The sequence below is a fragment of the Prunus mume genome, linkage group LG7 (genome assembly GCF_029339155.1).
Source record: "Prunus mume cultivar Tortuosa linkage group LG7, ASM2933915v1, whole genome shotgun sequence".
Taxonomy (NCBI): Eukaryota; Viridiplantae; Streptophyta; class Magnoliopsida; order Rosales; family Rosaceae; genus Prunus; species Prunus mume.
The window spans coordinates 4,162,263-4,186,472 of NC_142704.1; the positions used below are offsets into that span (position 1 = coordinate 4,162,263).

Sequence of the window (24,210 nt, forward strand, 5' to 3'; positions counted from 1 at the left end):
ATGCTGATAGGAATTTTAGTACCTGTGCAAACAGGGTTAAAACCACGTAAAATACTTGTAAGAATACAAGGCTATTGTAGTATAGATGCTCATGCAAGGTCGTTGTCCCCAAAGATTGTTTGACTAATCTGTAATTAAACTAACTCTTAATTAATAACTAAAACAGATTTTATCAAAGATTTGAAGTTTATGAATTTGAAAAGATTAAACTAACAGTAAAAGAAATCTGAAAGTTGGGAAATAATAACAGCAAAGAAGAAAAACGATTTCTTTTTAAAGACTAACAATTTAGAGAAAACTAGGGTTTAGCCAACACCGTCGCAATCCTATGCAATTCTATCAATTACTTATGAATTTCCACATATATGCTTTAAAGGTTAGGTTTTCCTAATGCATATTTTCCTTGTGATGTTCAAGCGAAAACGTATATCTAACATGCAATCCGTCTGTGATGTTTAGATCAAATATAAACATGCAAGACTCATTAAGCTTTGTGAAAACCCTTTGAAAAACCATGCAACCCTTAAGAGCGTGATGTTCGCCTTAAGTGAACTTACAATTACTAATCACAAGAAGCCCTCCTCAATTTCAGGGTGATGTTCCAACAGAAATTGCATCAAATTACTTGTGTACAAATCCTAATGGTGATCAGTCATTAAAATAGATAGATAGTTTTAAACACAGTGATTAATAATTCAAAGCAAACATGCATCCATTCATAAGCAAATTAATAAAACTACATATTCATGCTAAGGCGCCGCCCTAGCAAAAGAGATTTAGTTACGCATACTCATAATTGAAATCCAAGAAAATATCATTAAGAAGAATAAGAATGAAAACACCTGAAAGTCGCGAAAATCCAAAACCCTAGCACTTGCTCCAAAAACCAAAAAGAAGTCAAAAGGGAGTCCCCTAAATTGCTGTGAAAAGGAGCTTAAATACCCCATAAAACCTAGCTACCCAATCCCCACAAGGAAACTAAGTTAAAATAAAATAAGACTAGGAAATAAAGTCCAAATTGGATTAGGAGAATCTGCCCACAATCTGCCCAGCCATGTTTTGGTCTCAAATCTACTCCAAATCTGGCCCAAGATAGCTCATTTTAAAGATAAAAATATTCCAAATACTTCTCCAGAAGACCACGAACCCATCTGAGGTCATCTTAGGCTCCAAAAACGCAATACAAGCCCAAAACGTCACTATTCTAGCACTGCACATCGCTCCTTCATTTATTCACCAGGAAATCATCGCTTAGTGGAAAAGTCTGATATTTTGATACGATCAAGCTAAGTGACTCACGTACGTTCTCCAACTGGAATTACTCTAAAATTCGTCCATTTGTTTATGTTTTGCTCCAGAGAGAGTCGAAAGTCCTATATTGGAAATATAATTCAAAGTATCAAAATTCTTCCAAAATATTAACCAAAATATACTGAAAATGAGGTTAAATATATAATATAAAATCGACTCATCACATGCAGTCAAGACTGCCTAACATGCATGGGAATCCTCTACGACTAGCCTTGTGCAAGAGCTCAGAAGTCTGCGGGATTTGGGGAACAGAGGTACCACTGACCATACATGGCTTCAATAACAAAACAAAACTTTCGCAAACATTCAAGGGCTGTATATTCACCCAATCTACAATACATGTCGGTGGAGTTTACCAAGCATCCATATGAAAGCATTCGAAAAACGGCTGTCAGCTTTTGCTCTGGAGATAGACTTTGTCGTCCACAAGCGTCTATCTTCTAGGTAAGTATGGCTCATGTGCAACAACATCATTCAAGATGCGATAGAAAAGCTCTCCTCATGTGGAACCGCCTGCGAAAGTCCACTAGGGATAAAGTGGTCTTTCATGAAGTAGTCCTCCATGAGACTCTTATGATGTTTTTCTCTCTTCCGATTCTTGTATTCACGGCCTGCAACAAAACCACCATGTTTGGATTGTTGAGCATATTGCTCCAGCAAAAATGTATGGTGTTGAACAGCCATTGCAACCTTCTGTTAATGAAGGTCATCATCATCAAAATCATCATTGAAGAAATTTTGTATAGCCTTCCCATGTGAATTCATTGCAAGAAGGAGAATTAAAGGAGATTGTGTGGTCAATTTAGTAGAATAACGCTTATTAAATAGACAAGAGAATGAGATGACCTACACGTTTGAAAATAATTGAATGAAGATGGGAAAAGATAGGGAAAGATAAGAGAATCCAATAAAGTGAGATGAACAAAGATGAGCAATGGTTCATAACGTGATTGAAACAAGACAAGATAGGAAAAGATTTTTTTGGTCGAAGAAGATAGGAAAAGATAAGGAAAGATAAGGGTATCCAATAAAGTGAGATGGACAAAGTTGAGCAATGATTCAAAACATAATTGAAACATGACAATATGGGATGAGAAAGAGTTCAGAAAATAATTGAAGAACACAAGTGGAGGTGGGCAAAAGTTCAGAACATTATTGAATGAGGATAAATGAATCCAATAAAGTAAAAGTAAAAGTAAACATGGAAGAAAATTATGGCAATGGCTTCAATGAAGGGTTCGAATTATTCCGGGCATACGTATGGTATTGTACTTGTTTTTATTTTAAAGTAAAATTCTATTATGTTTTGGAATTTTAATTTTTTTAGGTTAAAATATTTAGAAAATTAAATCACGAGTATTAAATAAAAAATAATGTCAAGAAAAATTAACCAAAAAAAAAATTAGGGGTTAATCATTCTTAAATAATTTAATAAAGTTGCAGACTCAATTATGAGTCTGAAAGTTGTAGGAAAAAATTTTGAGTCATGAAAATACATAAATAGTTGTATTTTGTAAGGTAGAAATTTGAGTTTAACCCTAACACTGGAGATAGTCTAAAGGTGTAATCGTACATAAAACAACCGAAAAGAAGCCAAGCGGGAGAGAGGACCCAAAAGAAGAGAAGCGAAGTGAGACAGACGAAAATGGCGAGGAATTTGGGGGTTTTTGGCAATCGCAACAACCCGTGTGCAGCAGGTCTTCTTCATCATCTTCACCAAAAATCCATCCAAAACCTAACTTCAGTACGAAATACCAGACCATCTTCCCCACAGACAATCGATGTTCGTTCCGCTTCCAAACCCTTCTCCCATGATTCCATTCACACCCCAAACCTTCAATTTCAGCGACAGCGACGATGCCTCTCCTCATCCTCATTCTCACTCTCAGAGTCAGAGTCAGATTCAGATTCAGATTCAAAAAATTTACTTTCACGTCCCTCAAACCTATTCGTCATTGAGACTCTCAGCATGCATTATGAAGCACTTGAAAAAGTTAAAAGTATGCCAATTTCTCCACCAACCTCATCCCCTCTTAATTTTACAAATATTCAAAATAGGAAATTAAGTTTTGTTGTGGATTTTTAATTTAATTTAATTTATTTTTAATTCCTTGTCATAGATGATAGTTTGTCTGCGGTTTTCTACTACACTGCACCCGGGTGCCCGGCTAGTAAGTTCTGACTTCTAATCAATGAATTTACTTTCATCAATCAAGTCATTTGCAATAAATTGCTCTCTTCTTGTGCAGCCCGTAAGTGGATAACTCCAATCTTTGATGAGTTGTGTGAGCAATTCCGACATATAACAATGTATAAGGTTTACATGGATAAGGTGTGTAATTTTAATATGGTCTTCCTTCAACTTGGATTAATTTTATTTTTTAAAAAAATTTAGACAGTGTGCATGTAGTTTTATTGTGAATTTTATGAATCCCATCTTTAAGATTAGGTCAAAACAAACGCAAGTGTTCTCAGTCGTGTAATCCAGTTATGGGTCTGAAGTTTAATAAATTACTGTAATTTTTTAAATTTTGAATTGGTTTATGGTTTATTGGAAACAGTAGTTTGGTAATTTTCTTACTCCCAGGCGTGTACTTCTTGTGCAGCATGGTATACTGTTTGATATAAAACGTTGTTCTCTCCTTTGAAAGTACCACAACCAAACTCAGATTGTTTGGGCTGAGGGATAAGTTTGGCTTGGAACCTGTAATATGGATTTAATGATTAAAAAAGCACTGCATAAGTTGAAGGAAGCATTTGAACAAGATGCGAAAATCATTAATCTAATCTTGGTATACTGTTTACTCGTATGAGATCATTGAAATGTTGGAACAATGCATGTGAAAAGATTTTGTTGACAATTACATCTTGTTTTGTTTTTCTTGTGGGATGTTTGGTTTTATGAACCATTTCATTGTCTTTGAGAAAAAATATATTTTTCTTTGATTGATTGGATATAGAGGAAGTTTCTGAAATAAAATTGATAGCATGAATACATCACTATAGACAAGAATACAAATATAGACCCACAAATCCTATCTTCCCTTACTGTTCTACATCAGTTTGGTTTCAGAGCATCCTCCACCATGTTCTTACATGGTGGGAGATCCTGGGAACTAGGGGCAGATGGTCAACTTGGCAACCAACTTAAGATCACTCTGCTACTGATGTAGCACAGGCCCTAGGAGTATGATTAAACACTTGAAACAGTAAGACCGAGAAGAATATAGAGGTGGAGGAGAAGAAAAGATAGATTCAATAGACGACAGAAAGGACAGAAATCAGAGAACCAAGAAGAAAGGACAGAAATCAGGGAGTTTTAAGAGAGGGTTTATTCAACATCCAAATCTGAATTTTAAAGAACTACATGAGGGTATTTATAGCAAACTAGAACCTAGAGATAATAGGATAAAAATCCCTTGCTAAAACAGAAATCCTAAACTAGGAAACTGGAAAACTAGAGAATCTAGGAAACTAACAAATAAACTAGGAAACTAATCAATTTAGGTCCTACGTATTCTGCATCAACGACCTCAATGTCAAACTCGAGGGAGAATGATGCAGGACCAAAGTTCAAGTTTAATAAATGGAATTCTTTCTAGTTTCTTTCCTATGTAATAAATGCAATTTTCTAAGGTTTACTGTCTTTGAGTCTCCCTATGTCACATGATTAATGTATTAGGTGTAATAAATGTCTTTAGAATTACCTAGTGTGTTAACGTGGATCTTTCCAGATTCATGTACCAATTACCCTATAAAAAGGGGCTATTTTGTAAGCATAAAATCAGAGTTGGTGAAAGGAAAAAAAAGTCCTTGTGAATTTCCACTTGTGTGAGGCACAGGTTGTCTTGGAGTGATTCCAAGGCACCTTCGTGTGATGCTGGAATTTATCTAATTTCTCAACTTAAAACCTTTGGTGTGATGCCAAAGGCCGGAGTTAGTCAGGATCTTTCATTTCTTCCTATCTTCCCTTACTGTTCTACATTAGTTTGGTATCAGAGCATCCTCCACCATGTTCTTATGTGTTGGGAGATCCTGTGTACTAGGCACAGATGGTCAACTTGGCAACCAACTTAAGATCATTCTACTTCAACATGTCAAACTGAAGTCGAGCATACTGCAACCAGGGAGAATGATGCAGGAGGAAAGTTCAAGTTCAAGTTTGGGTACATGATAACACATATGTCTTTTCCATTAGCTATGCATTATTCCCTTGCCCATGTCATGCATTATTATTATTATTTTCCATACTCTAATTAAGATCCTTCATGCAGTTGCTTATAGAAGAATCATGATATTATATTTTGTTGTGTCTCTAAATTAATGACCTAATGTTGTTTATTGTATCTACAGAATGGCCCTAAATGCCCATTGGACATATTTGGAATTTCTCACAAAAGGGTAAATGATCCGATCCTTCTATTTTGTTTTTATTAGAAGGTTACTTTAGTCAAACAGATAAGGTCAATACATCACTACACTTCACTTTTCATCTTAAATTGGTTGGGATTCCAGGGAAGATGTTGCCTATACTTTTGTAATAACAATAGAAATATTGTTGGGATTCCAGGGAAGATTTGCCTACACTTCACTTTTCATATTCGACAGTCCATGATACTGTGAAGTAATCAAAATTATATTTTTCGAATACTGAACAGTTGAAATGAAATGTGCAACAAGGCATAGTGGGTGAATGATAACTTAATCATCTACACGATAAAACAAATATATTTTTCATTAGCTATGCATTCATCGCTCGCTGATGCAGTAATTTGTTTTCCCTATTCTAATTATGATCCGCCGTGCAGTAGCTCATAGATGAATCACAGTATTATTTTTTGTTATGCTTCTGAATTAGTAGACCTGATGTTGTTTATTCTATCTATAGAAAGCCCCTGAATCCTCATTGGACAAGTTGGAAATTCACAAGACGGTAAATGATTTGATCCTTCTATTTTGTTTGAATGTAAATATCTGCACTTAGTTCAGTGATGTAATTTCACATGTGTTTCACGTTTTCAGACTAGTTCCAAATTTGGCTTGTATTTCTTATCATATTCTCATTAATAATTTAGAAAATTATAAACAAGCTATTCTTATCCTGGAAAATGGGCTAAGCGGTTTGTTCAAGCTGAGGGAATATATTTCAGCCCTGATTTAATCTTAAATGGAAGATTACTCTGCTGATGTGTGTGTTTTGCTGCAGCCAACGTTCCATTGCTATCTAAAGGGGGAACGGGTAGATGAGCTTGCCGGTGCTTCAGCCAGACACTGGAAAAAAAGACTTGAAAATGTCTACAAGTAATTCTTCTCCCTGTTAATCTACTTTTTCGGGATTTTGTGTATTTGTGAGTGGAGTCATATATTAAGGTTCATGATTGTTGAAGTCTGAGGTTTCAATAAATGTGATCTTTCTATGTGTTTTTTTAATTCTTTCTGATATATGGATGAATGATATAGTAAGTTACTAAACTGACCCTATTGTTGAATTTTTCTCATATGGTGTACTTCCTACTCAATGTATGTAAAGCCCGTCTGGGATGAAGAAAAGGAAAAGGAGAAGACAAGGTAAGAAAGATGAGAATGATGGAGGACTTGTTCAGGTACTTCCAAGTAGGTTTCCTGAAACATCACTGCCTGGAGTGTTGTCGAATCTTCAGGGATCGACTAATGCAGCAACATGCCGTTTTGGGATGTGGGCTTTTGTAAAGGGGATGCTTTTATGTCAAGAGAACAGAGAGAGATTTTCTAAATTGGAAGGTCGTGAATCCAAGTTGGAATGGTTAAAGCATGAAATGGATGAGAAATGAGTTAGAGGCACTTGTATGTTAAGTTGCCTGATATTATTTTATATATGGTTTAGTTTAGACTTGTGTGGTGCTGAATTTGGAATTTGGATAATTACCTTATGCTTGACTGTCATTTAGGTAATTGTTGTATGTTGACTGCTGTGGTATAATTATGATATGTTTGGCTTTTTTTGTCTTCCTATTGTTTGAACAGTTCTGGGAAACTCTTCTTAGCAGAAGTATCAAATTTTGGGACAGACTACAAAACCCCTAGAGTATGGTGTCAATTTTAATTTCATACTCATTTTGTAAGACATTTACAATTCCATACTAACTCCCAGAAACCCTACAAATTGATCTCTTCGTTACATAACTCAAAACCATTGGATTCTTATAAACGCACAAAAAAAAAAAAAAAAAAAAAAAAAACCCCAAAAATTTACAACTATCCTATTATACATATTTTACATTCCGGTTATGCCCTTTTACATCAAATTTTGAGAAACAAGCCCAAAACTCACCAGCTTATATAGGATTTTAAAATTACGGTATTGTTCTCCTAACCCAGTCGAGCTCATCTACTGCACTTGCACAGTTCATTAAAAAATTTATTATTTATTTATTATAATTTTTTTTTTATCAAGTGAGAATTTCATTACAACGCTAGAAAATGCACCAAAACACAAACAGAAGTAAGCAACCGAAATAACAAAATACTAGCCCTGGGCACGGTTTGGGTCGGGTCTAATTTTGGCCGATTCGCGGGCCAAACCGATGGAGAGCTCGATTCTCAAGTTGGATCAAGTTTAGGGTAAAACCCGAAATTGAGCCAAACCGCAAATGGGCCTCGATTCTCGGGTTGGTTTTGTATTGTGATCGGTTTGGGCTTGAGCCCAATTTTACTATTTTCAGAAGCCCAAATCATATTTACTTTCAGCAAAAAATAGCCCAAATCAAATTTACTTTCAGCCAAAACCCCTTTTTTTGTTGTCAAATTGCCCAAACCTAATAAGTTCTTATGAACAAGCCCAAATCACTTTTGACTTTTCTTTCAAAACCTGAAATTATGCAAATTCAAACTATAAAAATCCATCATTCCAATCTAAATTTCTAAACAACTAAATGAATCTCACATTCACACATTCAACCAACCAACCAAGGAAAGGAAATATAATATCTTACAAACCATTACAAAAAATAATACACAAATATAGCAAGCAATCCAAATTAAACTTATGAAATTAAAGATTACAACCCATCACAAAAATACACATAAAGATAACATTCTTGCAAAAAATCTGTTGCATCCATTCTTCCAAAAGCCTCAACAAAGCAACCTACACAACACTTAAAAGAATTAACACAAAGTTTCACCATCAAAAAATCATAATTAAAATAAGATGCATGAAAAATACCTTCCAACATATCTTCATCACACTAAGAAGGGAGAGTCTTATTCAAATTTGTCGTGGATGTTTTACTCCCCATTTCTACAAAATATATAATCAAACCAATTTGAGTCAGAACACATAAAAATAAGAAAATAATCGGATTCAAATATACTTATAGAAATTAAAATATTACCCATTTCAATTGATTCAGAGAACTCCATCTCCTCAATGCTTGGCACATATTACAATGAAGATATATCTTCGGACCTTATCCAATTTTGAGTGCAAATCAAAGCATCAACCATTCTAGGAGACAATAAGCTTTGAAACGAGTCAATCACTCTCCCACTTGTGCTAAAACAAGACTCTGAAGCTATTGTGGAACTAGGGATTGCAAGCACATCCTTTGCAATTGATGCCAAAGTAGGATACTTGAGCCCATTTATTCTCCACCACCCTAGTATATCAAACTCCTCATCAATGGATTCAAGTGGATCCAACAAGTACCTATCCACTTCATGTGTTATAACCACATTCTCACTCTCTTGTTGAATTTTTTTTCCACTTTTCCATCATGGTTTTTCATTTACAACCTCCAAAAACCAAAGAAGAGTCGGTTTCATTGTTAGTACTACCACCACTCTCATTGGTAGTAGCACCCATATTGTTACTACTTGACTTATACACTTCATACATATTCAAAAGAAGTTGTTTCACCTCATTTATCTTTTGAGCCACCAATCTACCACAAGTAGGATTATTTTCAAATATTTCATCAAAGATGTGCTTCAAATTATGAAGCTTGAATCGTGGGTCAATCACAACTCCTATCATCAAGAATGGGTTCACTTTATGAAGTTCACCCCAATATTTATCATATTTCTTCTTCATTGATGTTGCCATATCATTTAAAAGAGTATCCATGGCTGTCCGTTCTTCAATAGGAATTGTAACTTCATATCTATACAACTCCTGAATCTCCCTATCTATGGCAAGCAAGTCATGGAAGGTTGAGTGTGATGTTGGATGCAAAGAAGCTGAAATTTTCAAAGTAACATCATAGAAGGTCTTCAAAAACATCACAAATGTCACGGTTTTTTCCTAATCTTCATCACTAGGTGGACCCACCCTCTTATTAGTCTTAGACTTTCCCTTCCCTTTCCCACTTCCTTCAATGCCTTCAATTCTCTCATCATCTCCTTCCTCTTCCTTGAAGTACATTAAGTAGAAAGAATCGGTCGATGAAGCAGTATGTGCGCGCCGCCCACTGCCCTCAGGTCTTCGGCATAGAGGAGGATCGGTGCCGAAAGCTGCCGAAGGTGGGATGGGAGCCCATCACATTTTGTAAAGAAGAGGAGGAGGGGATCATCTACCCCCACGACGACCCAATGATCATTCGGGCAGAGATCACCGACTACGATGTGGGTTGGGTGCTGATTGACACCGGAAGCTAGGTGAACGTGATCTTTGCTGATGCGTTCAAGGGATGGGATTGCCGACAGCATGGTCAACCGCAAATCACCCTCTCCTCGCTTTTACGAGATCGGTCCAACCAATCGGTAGCATCGATCGCCCATCGCTTTGGCGTCGCCCAGAAAACCATGACCTATGATCAATTCCTTATTGTTGACTGCCCAACGGCATACAACGTTATCATAGGGCGAACGGCACTCACCAAGGTCAAAGTCCACTTATCTCCACACATGTTGCTGATGAAGTTCCCGACACGCAACGCGATCGGAGCCATCCTGGCGATCACCAACAGACGGACGTGCTATGCCACGACCTTAAGTCAAGAGCCAGCAAACCGCCAATGGAAGCCATGACCTTGCAGGGACTACCGAACGGTAACGAACTTATTGACGACCCTGGGAGGAAAACCCAATGCCGATGGCACACCCGAGGAGCTCGAGACCATAATCCTAAACGAGGAATTCCCGATCGGTGGGTGAAGATCGCACTAATCGACCCGACCAAGACAGCTTCGTCGACTTCTTATGACAAAGATGCGGAAGTCTTCGCTGGTCTTATGACGATATGCCCGGCATATCACCCGATGTCATCACCACAAGCTCAAGATCTCCCCGCCACAAACCGGTCAGCAAAGCGCCGATCGCACGATGCCGAACGGTATGAGGCGGCGCGCCGGTTGATAAGCTCAAAGCCATCGGCTTTATTAGGAAGCTACGCACTCGCTTGGCTTGCCAACTCGGCCATGGTCCGAAAGACCGGGAGGGTGGCGAATGTGTCGACTATACCGACCAATAAGGCGTGCCCGGCGATGCTTTCCCGAGGATCAACCTCGCCGATGCCACCGCGGCATGAGCTACCCATGGACGCGTATTCGGATACAACCAGATTTTCATGAACCTTGCCGATAGAGAACATACGACATTCATCACGGACCGCGGTTTGTACTGTTACAATGTCATGCCCTTCGGCCTGAAGAACGCAGGGGCAACTTACCAACGGCTCGTCAACCGGATTTTTGCCAAATACATCGGCGTCATCATAGAGGTGTATGTTGATGATATGTTGGTGAAAAGCCGAACGGCAGGGGATCACTGGAAAACTTGGCCCTCATGTTCGGTATTCTAAAGGATTATCGAATGAGGCTAAACCCGCGGCGCGCTTTCGGTGTATCTTCCGGTAAATTTCTAGGGTTCATGATCAGCAAAGGGGAATCGAGGCCAATCCCGAGAAAATCAAAGCCATAGTCGACATGGAGACGCCGAAAACGCAAAAGGACATTCAGAGCCTTACCGACGTGTCGCGCCGACACGCTTCATCTCCAAGGCTATCGATAAATGCGTGCCGTTCTTCAAAGCTTTGAAAGGCGGCAAACATCATATAACATGGACTCCCGAATGCGACTAGGCATTTCAAAACTTGAAGAACTACATGAGCCAGGCACCATGTTATCAAAACCGCTCCCAGTAGGTACTACTCCTATACCTTTCGTATCCATTACCGCCGTAGCTCTGTTGATAAGGAAGCCGGAGAAGGCGGAGCTACCGATCTTTATATCGCAAGGCGCCCAGAGCGCAGAGCTTCGTACCCACCCTTGAGCTAGCACGCCCTGTCGCCTCGGCGCCAAGACTTCGCCTTACTTCCGTGCTCACGGATCACAGTTCGACGAACCAGCCTCTCCCAGTGCTCCAAAGCCGAAAACATTTGGCCGATTGGTCAAATGGGCAATCGAGTTGGGAGAGTTTGACATACGCCTGCCAATGCTGCAGAAAAGGCCAGCCGTGCCGACTTCATCTCCGAGCTCACACCTCCCGCCTATCGGAACCATCATCACCGAGCGCCGTACACCGCCGCACGAGAAAATGGATACCGAACGCCTCGACACTTCTTCTCCCGCCTTGATCTCGCACGTGGGCGGCTCGGCAAACCAGCAAGGCGTGGTGCCGGCTTAGTGTTAACCACTCCGATGGTAGCAAAATTGAGTACGCCCTCCGATTCAACTTCCGGACTCCAATAACGAGGCGAATATGAGGCCCTCCCGGGCGGCCTTCGGCTAGCCCAAAGCATGAGCGCAAGGCGATCAGCATTCACAATGACTCTCACCATAGTAAATCGATAACGCGCACTTCGCAGCAAAGGACGCCTCATGTCACCTACCTATCGGCACTCACCAACTACTACAAAAATTCCACGAGATACGGCATCCCGGATCGGAGAACAGCCATGCCGACGCACTCTCACGATTGGCCTCGGCAATAAATGACAAGATCGGAAGGAAGGTACGGTGGAGATATTATCCCGACCGAGTACAACCGCCACTGAGGTATGTACCGTTCGACGAGGACACATGTATGTCTCCAATCTATGCCTACCGACAGCCGGAACCCTTCCTACCGATAAGTCCCAAGCTCGGAAACTTCGCTACCGATCGGCAAGGTACACGGTCATCAACGATGTTCTGTACAAATGGGGCTACACGACGCCGTATTTAAAATGCCCGACCAAGGAGCAGGGGGACTACATCCTTCGGAGGTCCACAGAATTTGCGGTGACCATTCGGATCGACGCTCGCACACAAGGTTTTCCGCAGGTTATTTCGGCCGACTGCACTGTGATGCGAACACACTAGTCGAAATGTGACAAATGCCGGTTCGGTAGTATCCTCATATCCTCGCCGAACCGCCACCGATCGTAAGCCGTGGCCGCTCGGTGGGGACTAGATCTAATTGGTCCGATGCCGGAAGGCAAGGGTCGTCAAATACGCTGTTGTTGCCGTGGATTACTTCACCAAATGGGTAGAAGCCAAAGCCCTAGCGACAATAACGGGCGGCCGAGTCAAAGATTTCGTTTGACGAATATTTGCCGCCGATTCGCATCCCCACGCCATCGCACGAATAACGGCAGCGCTTTGACTCGGAAGTCTTTCGAATTTGCACCGACTAAGATCAACTCGTGTTTGCTTCGCCAAAGACACCCCAATGGAACGGACAGTCAAAGCTATGAACAAATTGTCAAGAAGGCTGAAACGACTTGACAAATCAAAAGGAGCCCGGAAAAGCTTCGAGGCGCTTATAGGCCATCCGACATCCTACCAACGGCAATCGGGAAACACCATTCTCTATGGCTTTGGTTCAGAGGCGAGTCCCTGGAAATTGGAGAGCCTTCCTACCAACGGAAACCTTCGTGACCGGCGAATGAGGAAGCGCTTGCTTGAGCCTCGACCGCCAAGAGCGCCGAGCACAAGCCAACATTCGAACGGCTTACAAGCAACGCGCGTCTCTACTATGACCTGTGGTCGATCCCGCTCTTTCAAAATCGGAGATTGGGTCATGCGGAAAGTCTCTTTGGCAACCAAGAATCCTACGGAAGGAACCTCTGACCTTCCCGGAGGGACCCTACGAAATCATCGGTATCCAACGATCGGACTTATCGACTCAGAGACTCCAACGGAAAGACCCTCGGTCATCCTTGGAATGTAGAGCATTTGAAGTATTATTTCAAATGAAGTCACCTGGCCTACGGCAGGGTCACGGAGGGGTCCCAAGAGCCTCCGGCATCTCTACAAGCACACCTTCGCATTATAGCGTTTCCTAGCCAACGGCGGGTTCTAAATTGTAAAGCGCACTCAAAATTGTACTTTTGCCTTCGGCAGTATATCAATGAAAGGGCCTTCGGCTCATGTATTCGAACCTTTGTTGTACCTTTCAATCTCTCCATTTTTGTTCAAAAAAGGATACGGTAGGGACCACCGGTCGCAGTAAACTACACACTTTGGCATCGCCATTATCGTACCGATTAAGGGACAACGTGGACTTTATTGACCTTTATTGGCTTTCGGTAATTACGGGCCGTTGCTTTGCCATCGGCAAGCACGCCTAATGGTTTCAAATCCCTAACACTTGGAACTTTTGCTTGAAAGGAAACGTTACTGGCCAACGGCCAATGACCTTTGTTTAAGAGCCTTCGGCATTAAACAGAAAAATGAAAAATTTTCCTAAGTACGTTACCGATTCATAAGTAAGATGCAATTAACTTAAAATGAGAAAAACATGCCCACGACATTAATTATCCAAACAAAAGATGCCAACGGCATTAGAGTTGCAACGAAATTACAAAAATGCCTACTGCATCAAAATTAAATTAAAAATACATAAAAAATGCCCTCGGCATTAAGTTTAGAAGGTTAAAAGTTGGAAACAAAAGGCGCTTTTGACAGGCCCTCCATCAGCGGCAGCCTCATCAAGACTGGGGCAGCACTATCGGCTTCGGCACTTCGGATCACCGACCTCCTCTCATGTCCTCCCTCGCACTCTCGACCATTTCTTCGGTTATGCCTTCGTGAAGGGGGATCAGAATGAAGTTGAGGTTGAGCTTCTTCCCGGGTTGTACCGCTTGAAACGGTAGAGTAGGTCCGCCATTTCCGAGCCTACCTCCTTGTCCAAAGGTAGAAAACTCGTAGACCGACTGTAGCCCCGAATCGCCTCCCGAACGGCAGCCTCGATCTCGGAAGCCCGCCCGCTTGACTCTCGAAGCCACCCGACCGCCTTCGACTCTAGAGCCTCCTTCGCCACCGCCGCCCAAAGTCGCCGACATCTCGCCAAGCTTGGCCGATAAACCTTTACCGCTCGGCACCGCATGTCCTGGCCAAGTTTGCTCGGGCTTGATGGCCTTGCCACCGCAACCTTCGCTCTGCCTTCAGATGCCTTCTTCGCTTTCTCGGCGGCATTAATGGCTCACTTAACGCAGCCACATGTCCATTGATGCTCGCACAAAGAAACGAAAAACGTTAGATGGAAAGAGAAATGAACGGCGTGGAAACGCTAAAAACAGAGACACTTGCCGAGGCTTGTAGACGGAAGGCGCGCCCTCCTCCCGGCTTCTTCGGCGAGTCCTCGATCTCGACAGCTCCATTTGTGAACCGAGGATCATATGGTTCACAAACTGCACCCTTGAAGGCGACAGCGAGTAATTTGGAAGGCGCCTCATTGTCCTCGGCAGAAGATGGCCCGAGCAGCTCAATTTGTCGCCGCTTTGGAGTGGGTCGCATCAAGGTCCACCGTGAATGGCCTCTTGCTCGCAGCTTTGGAGGAGGTACCTCGTGAGGCGGAACTCGGTGGGACGAACCAGCCAGCATGCGCCGACTTCGGCATGCATCCGCGACGGCGCCGCTGAGTGTCGATCATCGTGGTCCACACCTCCCGAAGGCGCCGGCCGCTTCGCTCGCCGCACCTTCTTCTTCCCCGCATGCCGAGCATGAGGCGCCTCTTCGAGGACTCGCTCATCCTCTTTACCTCGGCAGCCTTCCTCTCTTCGGCCACCGCAAGAAGGAGTCGGTCCGATTCGCCGATATACATTTTGAATCACAAATGGGGAAGTATACTTACTCTCGGCAGGCTGACAAGCTGGGCCTTGATGAGATTGGCGGTGAAGAGAAACTTCGGGTACACACCTCTCAACGGCAGGAACCTTCACCTAACCCTTTCAATCTGCCGGATCCCGCTGTGTGGCGCTCGGCTGCTTCAACTTGTCCGCACAAAACCAAACGGAATAAGCATTAAAAGAAGGAAAGCAAGACTGCAAGTCCTACCGAACGGTAGGATAGCCTACCGGCGATTTGGAACGTAGTAGGAATGTGGAAACGGACGGATGTCCCGAGGGCGACTCGACCACCGGACAAAGCACCGCCGCTTCTCCACGCCTTCGTGAGGTCGGGACGGCATTGATGAAGTGACCACGCCGTAGCCTTCAGCAATTGGCCCGGCCCACCCGTGATCGGCACACTTCGACTTCGTGACATGCATGTGGGAGAACCGCCGAAGGTTCTCCTCCCACCATGCCGGTCGTGACTACCCCATCGCCACCCGTGGTTGGGATTGAACTGCCGGAGCGAGCCTATCTCGCGCCAGATCCTCTCGAACGGCAGCCGCAGAGGGAGCCTCACCTTGCGAAGCACGCCCATGAAAAGACGATTTCGCCGCCCTTCGGATCGCGAGATTCTAGGATTTGGAATCCTCATACCTACCGAATCGAATGAAGTACTCCGCCCAAATTTCGCAATCTCCTTTCTGATTACGGGCTCCGGATAATCCACACCAAGACGAGCTCCTTCGAACCCCATCGACACCCTAGGATTGCCCTCGGCTGGATGGTTCGCACGCCTCACCACGGCCGGAAGTGGAGGCTTCGTGGTGACTACCGCCGCCTCCCTAGGGGCGCAAGCCTCACGTGGCGACCGCCGCTATATACGATAGACAACGGTACACGAGCGGTCATAAGCCCATTTTCGATGCCATGTATGGGGACTGGCTGGGCCTTTCACCGAGTATCTCGACATCGGTATCACTCCTCCTCGCATCGCCCGCCGCTTCAACGTCGGAGTCAAAGAGACCGTATGATGACTCCTCGTCGAACGCATTGGGCTCGCGCCGGAGAATGACTCGCTATTAGACATCTACAAAAACAGGCAAAAGGGAAACTAAGGCTCATGCCGGATGCTATCCTACCGATCCCTACATCACCACCTATGGCGACTAAACTACTGAATGGAACCCTATGGCCACTCTAGTTCAAACCAAGGAAGGACGTAAACTCTTAAGGTATGAAAAGAGGGAAAAATAGGGCTACCGAACGGTACCTTTGTTTAGCTTCGGAAATGAACGCAGACGCTTCGATCGCTCGACACGAATCGCCTTCCTACCGCTGGCGGTACCGAAATCGCTCGTTGCGTTAGATCTCGCCGAAAATCACCTGTTGCTGTTAGCACTCGTCGAAAATTGCCTCAGATAGAGCTCTCACTTCACGAGATGCAAAGTGAGTTCGCCACCGGGTCATCCCTATTTATAGGGGAGTTTGACAATGGTACTCCTCGAAACCAAAGGGCGACACGCGCCGCGCACCATCATTACTTTCGCCACGTGTCGCTCATCCTATGGGGAGTAGACGGCACGCGAGGCGAAGTCGGCGCTTAGATGTCCCTTCACCCGTCACCTTGACGCGACCTTCCGACTTCGCCAATGTCGGCCGAACCGACGATGCGGAAGGAACAAAGTTTGGCCCTTCCCAGCGGGTTACCGAACGGTAAGGCCGTGTTTCCTCCCGAAGACGACTTCAAATCCCCTTCCGAGGACTCTCGCAAGGGGACTTGGGGGACTCCTGTTTATACCAAAATGAACAGCCAATGAATATCGAACACGTGGCTAAACTAGGCCGCCAGGTGTGCCTTCGACACCCTCTTCGGTAACAAACCTACCGATCGCAACATTAGGGCAACCTCGCCCCCTCTGACGCGTGGCAGCCTCACAATCGACGCCCAGAGTCCCACATCGAAACTCTAAACAAATTGCACACCTCCCAAGGCCTATAAAAGAGGACATCCATCCCAGCTTGAATGTAATCAATCAGAACTTACGGCATACTGCCTATTGATTTGCAGTTCAAACTTACTAAATCCGTACTTACTTAAGCATCGGAGAGCCTTCGGCCGGTACCACACCGGTGCCCTAGGACTTACCGTGTGTTTGCTATCTTACAGATCGCACACCCTACCGAGGACATCGATATCCGAAGAGACTTAATCACTAAGTTGCGCGGGAAAGTGCTGAACCATTTTTCTACGTCAACAATTGTGAATGAAAACAAAACTAGGGTTAGGTTACAAACAAACTTCATTCCTTTCATAAATTCTTTATGTTTTTCTCTATTGATCTATTCTTCCTTACTCAGTCAAAAAACACAGAGCATAGACATATTGAGCACAGCATGATTATTGAATGGAATAATCGCTTTAAAAAAAATGCAGTAATATATTCTCAACTTCAGAGCATATCATTCTGATATAGGTGTATATTTCAAAGCAAAAAAAAACCCTAGAATGCACAGAGGAGAGAATTGACCTTTGGCAACGGAGGTGGTTGTGGCTCTTGATCAGTTTGTGCTGTGCCAGTGCTTGAAACAGAGAGGGGTTATGTGGGTTAGGGTGAGGTCAACTTGAGAGAGAGAGAGAGAGAGAGAGAGAGAGAGAGAGAGGAATACACAGCCAGAAGAGAGAGACAAAGAAGGGATGATACCTGGCAAATGAGAGGTCATGAGATCGATGAAGAAGCGGCACAGATTCTGTCGTCGAAATTTTTGAGTGCTCGATTGAAGATTTGAGGTGAGGTCAGGAGAGAGAGGCGTAGGCGCAGCAGCCACAGCCGCTTAGGTCAAAAGCAGAAGAAAAAATGAAAACTGAAGAAAAGAAAGAGACTGAGTGAAAGAAGAGGAGCCGTGTGCTACGTAATTTTTTTATTTTTATTTTTCGAGAGATACGCTGCAACCAGTCTCACATGAAACTATTTTTTGGCCAATCAAACGACGCCACATGTAACGTATATATATATATATATTTAAATACTGTCCATTCGGTTCAGTTCACCGTTCAAAAATTTGGAATCGAAGGTCGAACCGTGGACCTTCGGTTCGGTTCAGTCCATAGTTGACTTTTTTCGTTTGATTTGATTTGGTTCGGTCGGTTTGATAAGTTTATTGGTTTTTATGTCCACCCCTACAAAATACAATCACAAATAAGCTCGATGCTCATACCAGCCTATTAAAAAAAAAAAAAAAAAACTGGAGAAGAAGGGAAAGGCAGGCACTACAAACACATCCGAGTAATGTATATTCTACCTTTTACTTTGTCCAAAGATCATCCATTTCTGATTAATTGATTAATTAGCTAGTAAAATTTGCTATTAATCCCACGCTAAATTTTGTCCAGCCATAGAATAAATCGAATAGATTAATACTTTTCAATTTCAGAAAAATATAGCATGAGAAGCAGACTAGGTAGACTTTAGTCATCACCAGAAATAAGAGTACTTTTTTTTTAATATCAAAAAGGGTTTGAGGGCTTATGGGAAGCAGAAAGGGTGGTGTCCCTACTTCTTGGCAAGGCATATGGTGCAGTTCTCCGATGAGGTGGTTTACAGTTATCAGTATATGCTTGATCCTAAAGTGGCTGGGATTATTTCTAAGGAAATGCAGGAGTCTATTGTGGTGTTTGATGAGGCTCACAATAGTGATAATGTGTGTATTGAAAAGCAGTGTTAATGCACTTGAAGTGTACTGCTAATGCCCTTGAAGTGTTTTAAGTAAGCTATCTAAGAGACTTGAAAAACACTGCTAATGACCTTGAAGTGTACTGTTAATGCACTTGAAATACACTATTCATGTCATTGAAAAGGAGTTCTAATGCACTTGAAATCTACTGTTAATGCCCTTGAAATAGTGCAAAATTTAACAAATAAAATCGAAAAACTACTGTAAAATGCATTGAGAAAAAAGATGATTAGAGATCGTGGAGATGGATTGTGGAAGACGGACGATGCCTTGCTTTTTGTGAAGTGTCTTTTTTTTGAGTTATTTCTATTGGGTTTGGGGCGACGCATTTGTTTAGGTTTTTAATTTTTTTAATTTATATAAAGCGAAAGGTAGAGAATGGTGAAACATTCAAAATGCCAGAAATTGCCCTTAATTAATGCAAACATTAAAAATTAAAATTAAAAATTAAATGATGATAATATAACCAATTTATATTTTTCCTATTAAAAAAATTAAAATTTGACACTCAGACACTTTGGAGATGTCAAATGACAAGACCCGACCCAAATTTCACTTTGAATCTGAGCCGAACCTTGTGCGTGTCCAACACTGTAGGCGGGCACATTTGACGAAATTGCCTTTCTAACCGAAAACCAAAATTAACCCCAAGTTTGACTTCTGCCGAAAATTTGGTAGAATCTCCCTTGTAAATACTTGTTTCCCAGAAATTTTACACATGCACGAAAAGCAATTTATAACCACAATTGTTCAACATGCACAATAATAAAATCCATGTAACCAAATCTGAAATCTTTATGGTCTCAGGCCTCTTTAAAACAACTAAATCATTCTTCCAACAGAAACTGATCCCAACTAAGAACATGAATATGTTAATAGATTTCAATATAACTTATCTGAATAGCTTTTCAATCACTTGGTCTCGCGGCTGCACTTAGTAACTCTAGGTTGCCTACGTATCCTTACCAAAGGATCAAGTCACACGTAGTTCTTTCCTCAATTTCATGAGTCCATTTATATTTTACTTGCATAAATTATATATAAAAACAACCAAATTCATAAAGCCCTTTTTAATTCTTCCTTCAATACTCACATAAGGCTCATGTATGCAAATGAGGAACAAACCAATCATTCTTCCAATTTTCAACACGAATTACAAGTATGTATAGGTACTTAATCAAATAAATCAAAAAACCCTCGTAAGTACTTTATATCAATCTGCTGAAATTCGAGCAAGAGCTATTGATCTCATAACAATCTTTCACCCATCACAGATGTACATATATAATTACATATATATATATAATAGCTTATTACTTAAGAGAATAGTCGTGAATTGTATAAAATCCTTACAACTTGTAAACCTTCATTCCTTATCTCATAAAATAAGAAAAATAGATATTAAAACCTTTGCCCATAAGTACCAAATTAAAATCCTCAATTTTTGTTTAAAACATCTCAAAACTTAAATACTCTCCTCCACCTAGGCATACCTCCATTCATGATCCACAATTCCATTAATACCGTCAATTCCAATATTATTCCTTCAATTCCAAGTATCCTGTCAGTTGCATCTTCGCAGGCCTCGGAAACACAAAGTTAACCGAGCCACATTTCTCGCAGGCCTCGAGAACATAAAGTCAACCCGAGCTGCAATCCTTGCAGGCCTTGGAGACACCAAGTCAACCCGAGCCGCAATCCTCGCACCACACGGTTTAGGCGTCCCCGAAACTCGTGGGGCATTATCAAAAATAACAAAACTGTTTCAAGGCAACTGGGGGGATACTCCTGTGGTGGGTTTGAACATCATATTCCACAAATCCATATTTCAAATCCTTTTTCTCAAGTTCCAGAAAATCAGTTCTCAACTACCTTTGAATTTACACCACATACTATTGAGAACTAGTGTCTATAATTCATTATTCTCAAACCACTGAGTATATATATGTACGTGTAGTTAAATCTGTTCTTAGTTACTTAACTTATATATTATTCACATCGAAAACTGATTAACAATCCATTCCCAACTCTTCACAACCGAACTTAATATAATATCCTTAGAAAGAAAAAACGGTTACATAATATCTCATAAACATTTGAACAATCCAATATCACCCAAACGTATGCTCATATACTTCTCATAATAATAATAAATAATTAACTAACAAGATACACTTCGAATATCAAATCACTAAGAATATCATAAAACACTATAACACAAACTCATAATCCAAACATAAACAAAATAGTTCACAACCAATCAAGCCTCGTTTCCATGATCATTCCAGTACCACTCGAAAGGTGATACTACCTCAGAAGACTCACGGTCAACCGAGGGTCAAACTTTCTAAATTGGTTCAATCGGGCCCGGAGGCCCACAACATCCAATTTCTAATCCTTGAGTTCCTACGGGTTCAACAAGGTTTATTATATTTGCCGTACAAGTTTGGTCTAAATGGAACGGTCGGATTGCTCATGATCGCGCGAATCCCTATAAGATCCTAGAAGTGCCTAGATCAACATATTTGAAAACCAAAACGATCCAACGGTCCGAACATATCAAATCCGGATATCGCCTAATATGTAATATCCGATCAACAGTCAAACGGTACCCAAAATGAAATTCGAGCATACCATCGTGCTCGGAACAACATGAGGATCACTTTTGGACCAAGAGGGTCACCCAAATAGTGTCCAAAGCGATTGCAGCAATCGAAAAATCTCCAAATCTTCGGTCAAGACTTATACCTACATGATCATCACATAGAGTGGAGCAACTTTTGTTTTTAGACCTGCCCCAAAAGGTCGACGGAAGTGGCTGGAATCGGAAGCCGAAAATGAGCCAAAATTCTATTGCTTAGATACACTCCAAAACTCAGAAATTTCTCCTCAATAACACAACCAGCAGCTAGAACACATTAAAAGGATAGAAAAGCATACCAAATTCGAAGAAAATGGTTGCCGGAATCACCCGAATAACTAGCTCTGTGAAGTTATGGGTAAAATTGATCCATTTTTCGTAATTTCCGTCGAATAACGGTGGTTCCAGCGGCGGTGAAGGATCAGGATAGGAAGAGGGAAGTGAGCTTGACGTTTGGGGTACTAATATCATGAAATTTGGTGGCATGTGGAGGAAATGGCGGAGGAAAGATGGCGCGGATGAATAGTAACCATGGAGGAGGAGGAGGAAGGGGGTGTGGGGGGGCTGTTTCTGCGCACAGGGAGCGGGAGGAAGAGATAGAAATTCTGGTTTTTTGAAAAAAACTGACTTCGCAAAAATTACAATTGTGCCACTGAACTTCTTTTGGTCGTAACTTCTTCGTTATAACTCCGATTTGAGCCCACTATGTGTCTACAGATGCATTTCAACGTGCTCTACGCAAGTGTAACTGAAATCCCCATATTTCTTCCTGAACAAAAAGTCAACTTTTAAACCATTAAAATATTTCCCGGGTAAAATTGTCTTTTACTTGAATAGATTAATAATTAAATATTAATTTAGGATTAGGTTATTACATCAAATGCAAAATGTTAAATTTGAATTTCATGGTTTACGTGGCTATTTGACACTTTGGAAAAAATTTAACTCCACCTAAAATATATTATTTTATTATATTTTAAAAAGCAAATGGGGTTCATATGATGCATAAAGTTTTGAAATCAAGCTTTTTGATATGTTATTTTTTATATATCTCTTCCAGCCTTCAATTCATGTAGGATTTGACTATGGAGCAACTTTAACCTTCAATTTTTGCAACTTCATGTACATGTGACGATTTGACATATCGGTTGAAGATGCTCTAATAATTTCTCTTAAAAAAGAAGAAGCTAATAATCAATATAAAAAATAGTGCTGCTAAATGAACTTAAAATTAACTGAGTACACTATATAATCTAAGTACACCCTAATATTTAAATCAAAATATAAAATTAACTATGTACACCCTATTTAAATACTAAAAATACTCCTGGTAACTTAATACATTATCACACAACACCAAACCCATTCATCATTTTTCATTCTAAATTTTGTTTTTTTTGTTAAATTATGGATTGTTTGTCTCATAAATTTTGAATCTGTGTGTCGATGTTGGTATGAAATTTCAGCTTTAATTTACCACTTTCCATTCCAAATGATTCTGTTGAGTGTAATCAATTGGTGCTCTATGGATGGTTGGTGATTTGCATTGAATTGTCTGGGATAGTTGAATATTATAATTTTGGCATGTTTCAAAATTCGCAAGGAAAAATTCCTGCAAATTGTGGGTCAATTTTTTGTAGTTGATGCTAAGAAGCATATACTGGAAACTGAAATATGACTTCCAATAATAACTGCCTTCTTGTAAGGATTTGTATTTATGGGCTGCTATGTAACTTGGGAAGATTTTTCCTTTGGGTGTCTAAAGACTATAATTTATAAGCATGTGTTCATATCTTGGCATGAAAAATTATGCAAACTATCATTACCTACAAATTAGGTGGTACAGGGAATGTAATTGATTCTGTAACAAATTTGCATGATTAGTGCTTTGGTCCTCATATAGGATACAAATTGTATTTACTAAATACAGATGAAACAAATTGTTAGAGTTAATTCTAAGGTTTTTGGAAGTATGATTTTTCGCTTACGTTTGATTAGGTTGAATATAATGAGTAGGGTATAATTATTAAGAGATATTTAGGCATATACCCATTCTTGGCACTAAAATTATAAATAAACCCTACACCATTTAATTTCTATAAACAAACCCAAATAAAAAAAACTCAAAAAATGACAGCTGGCCCTATTGAATTTTATTTTGATTATTAAATTACTTTGATGCCCTATTGAGTGTTTTGGGCTTTTTTTTTTATGAGGTTTTGAGTTTGGGCTTGTTTTAAGAAATCAATAGCAATTTTTTAATTTAAAAGAAGTTAAAAGCCTTTTTGTTATGTTGTAAATGGACTTTGGGTGTATTTCTAAAGTCTATTTTATATAGTTTTGTATATTATAATTTGGGCTCCTATATTGGGTATAATAGTGAATCTCCCTTTTTTTAAGTACAGAGTTTTATGAAATAATGTGTCTATGAAATAATAATTTTTTTAATTTTATTTTACACATGTTATGAATTAGTTAATTTTTTCAATGTAATGTTTTCTAAAAAAAGTTG

The 24,210-nt window shown here is 40.8% G+C and overlaps 1 protein-coding gene across 1 annotated transcript; it reads left to right on the forward strand.

Annotated features, from left to right (window-relative positions):
- Nucleotides 1–2,876: 2,876 nt before the first annotated feature.
- Nucleotides 2,877–7,300, forward strand: LOC103337799 (uncharacterized). Its single transcript, XM_089041830.1, has 7 exons — nucleotides 2,877–3,311; nucleotides 3,432–3,482; nucleotides 3,561–3,643; nucleotides 5,665–5,712; nucleotides 6,200–6,244; nucleotides 6,518–6,612; nucleotides 6,842–7,300. Exons 1-7 carry the CDS (start codon nucleotides 2,957–2,959, stop codon nucleotides 7,119–7,121), a joined length of 957 nt encoding a protein of 318 aa, XP_088897956.1. The 5' UTR covers nucleotides 2,877–2,956; the 3' UTR covers nucleotides 7,122–7,300.
- The last annotated feature ends 16,910 nt before the right edge of the window (nucleotides 7,301–24,210 follow it).

Coding starts and splice junctions, on each gene's coding strand:
- LOC103337799 (XM_089041830.1), top strand. CDS start 2,957: ATGGCGAGGAATTTGGGGGTTTTTGGCAATCGCAACAACCCGTGTGCA. Junction 5,713..6,199: donor TTGGAATTTCTCACAAAAGG/GTAAATGATCCG, acceptor TTCTATCTATAG/AAAGCCCCTGAATCCTCATT. Junction 6,245..6,517: donor AGTTGGAAATTCACAAGACG/GTAAATGATTTG, acceptor GTTTTGCTGCAG/CCAACGTTCCATTGCTATCT.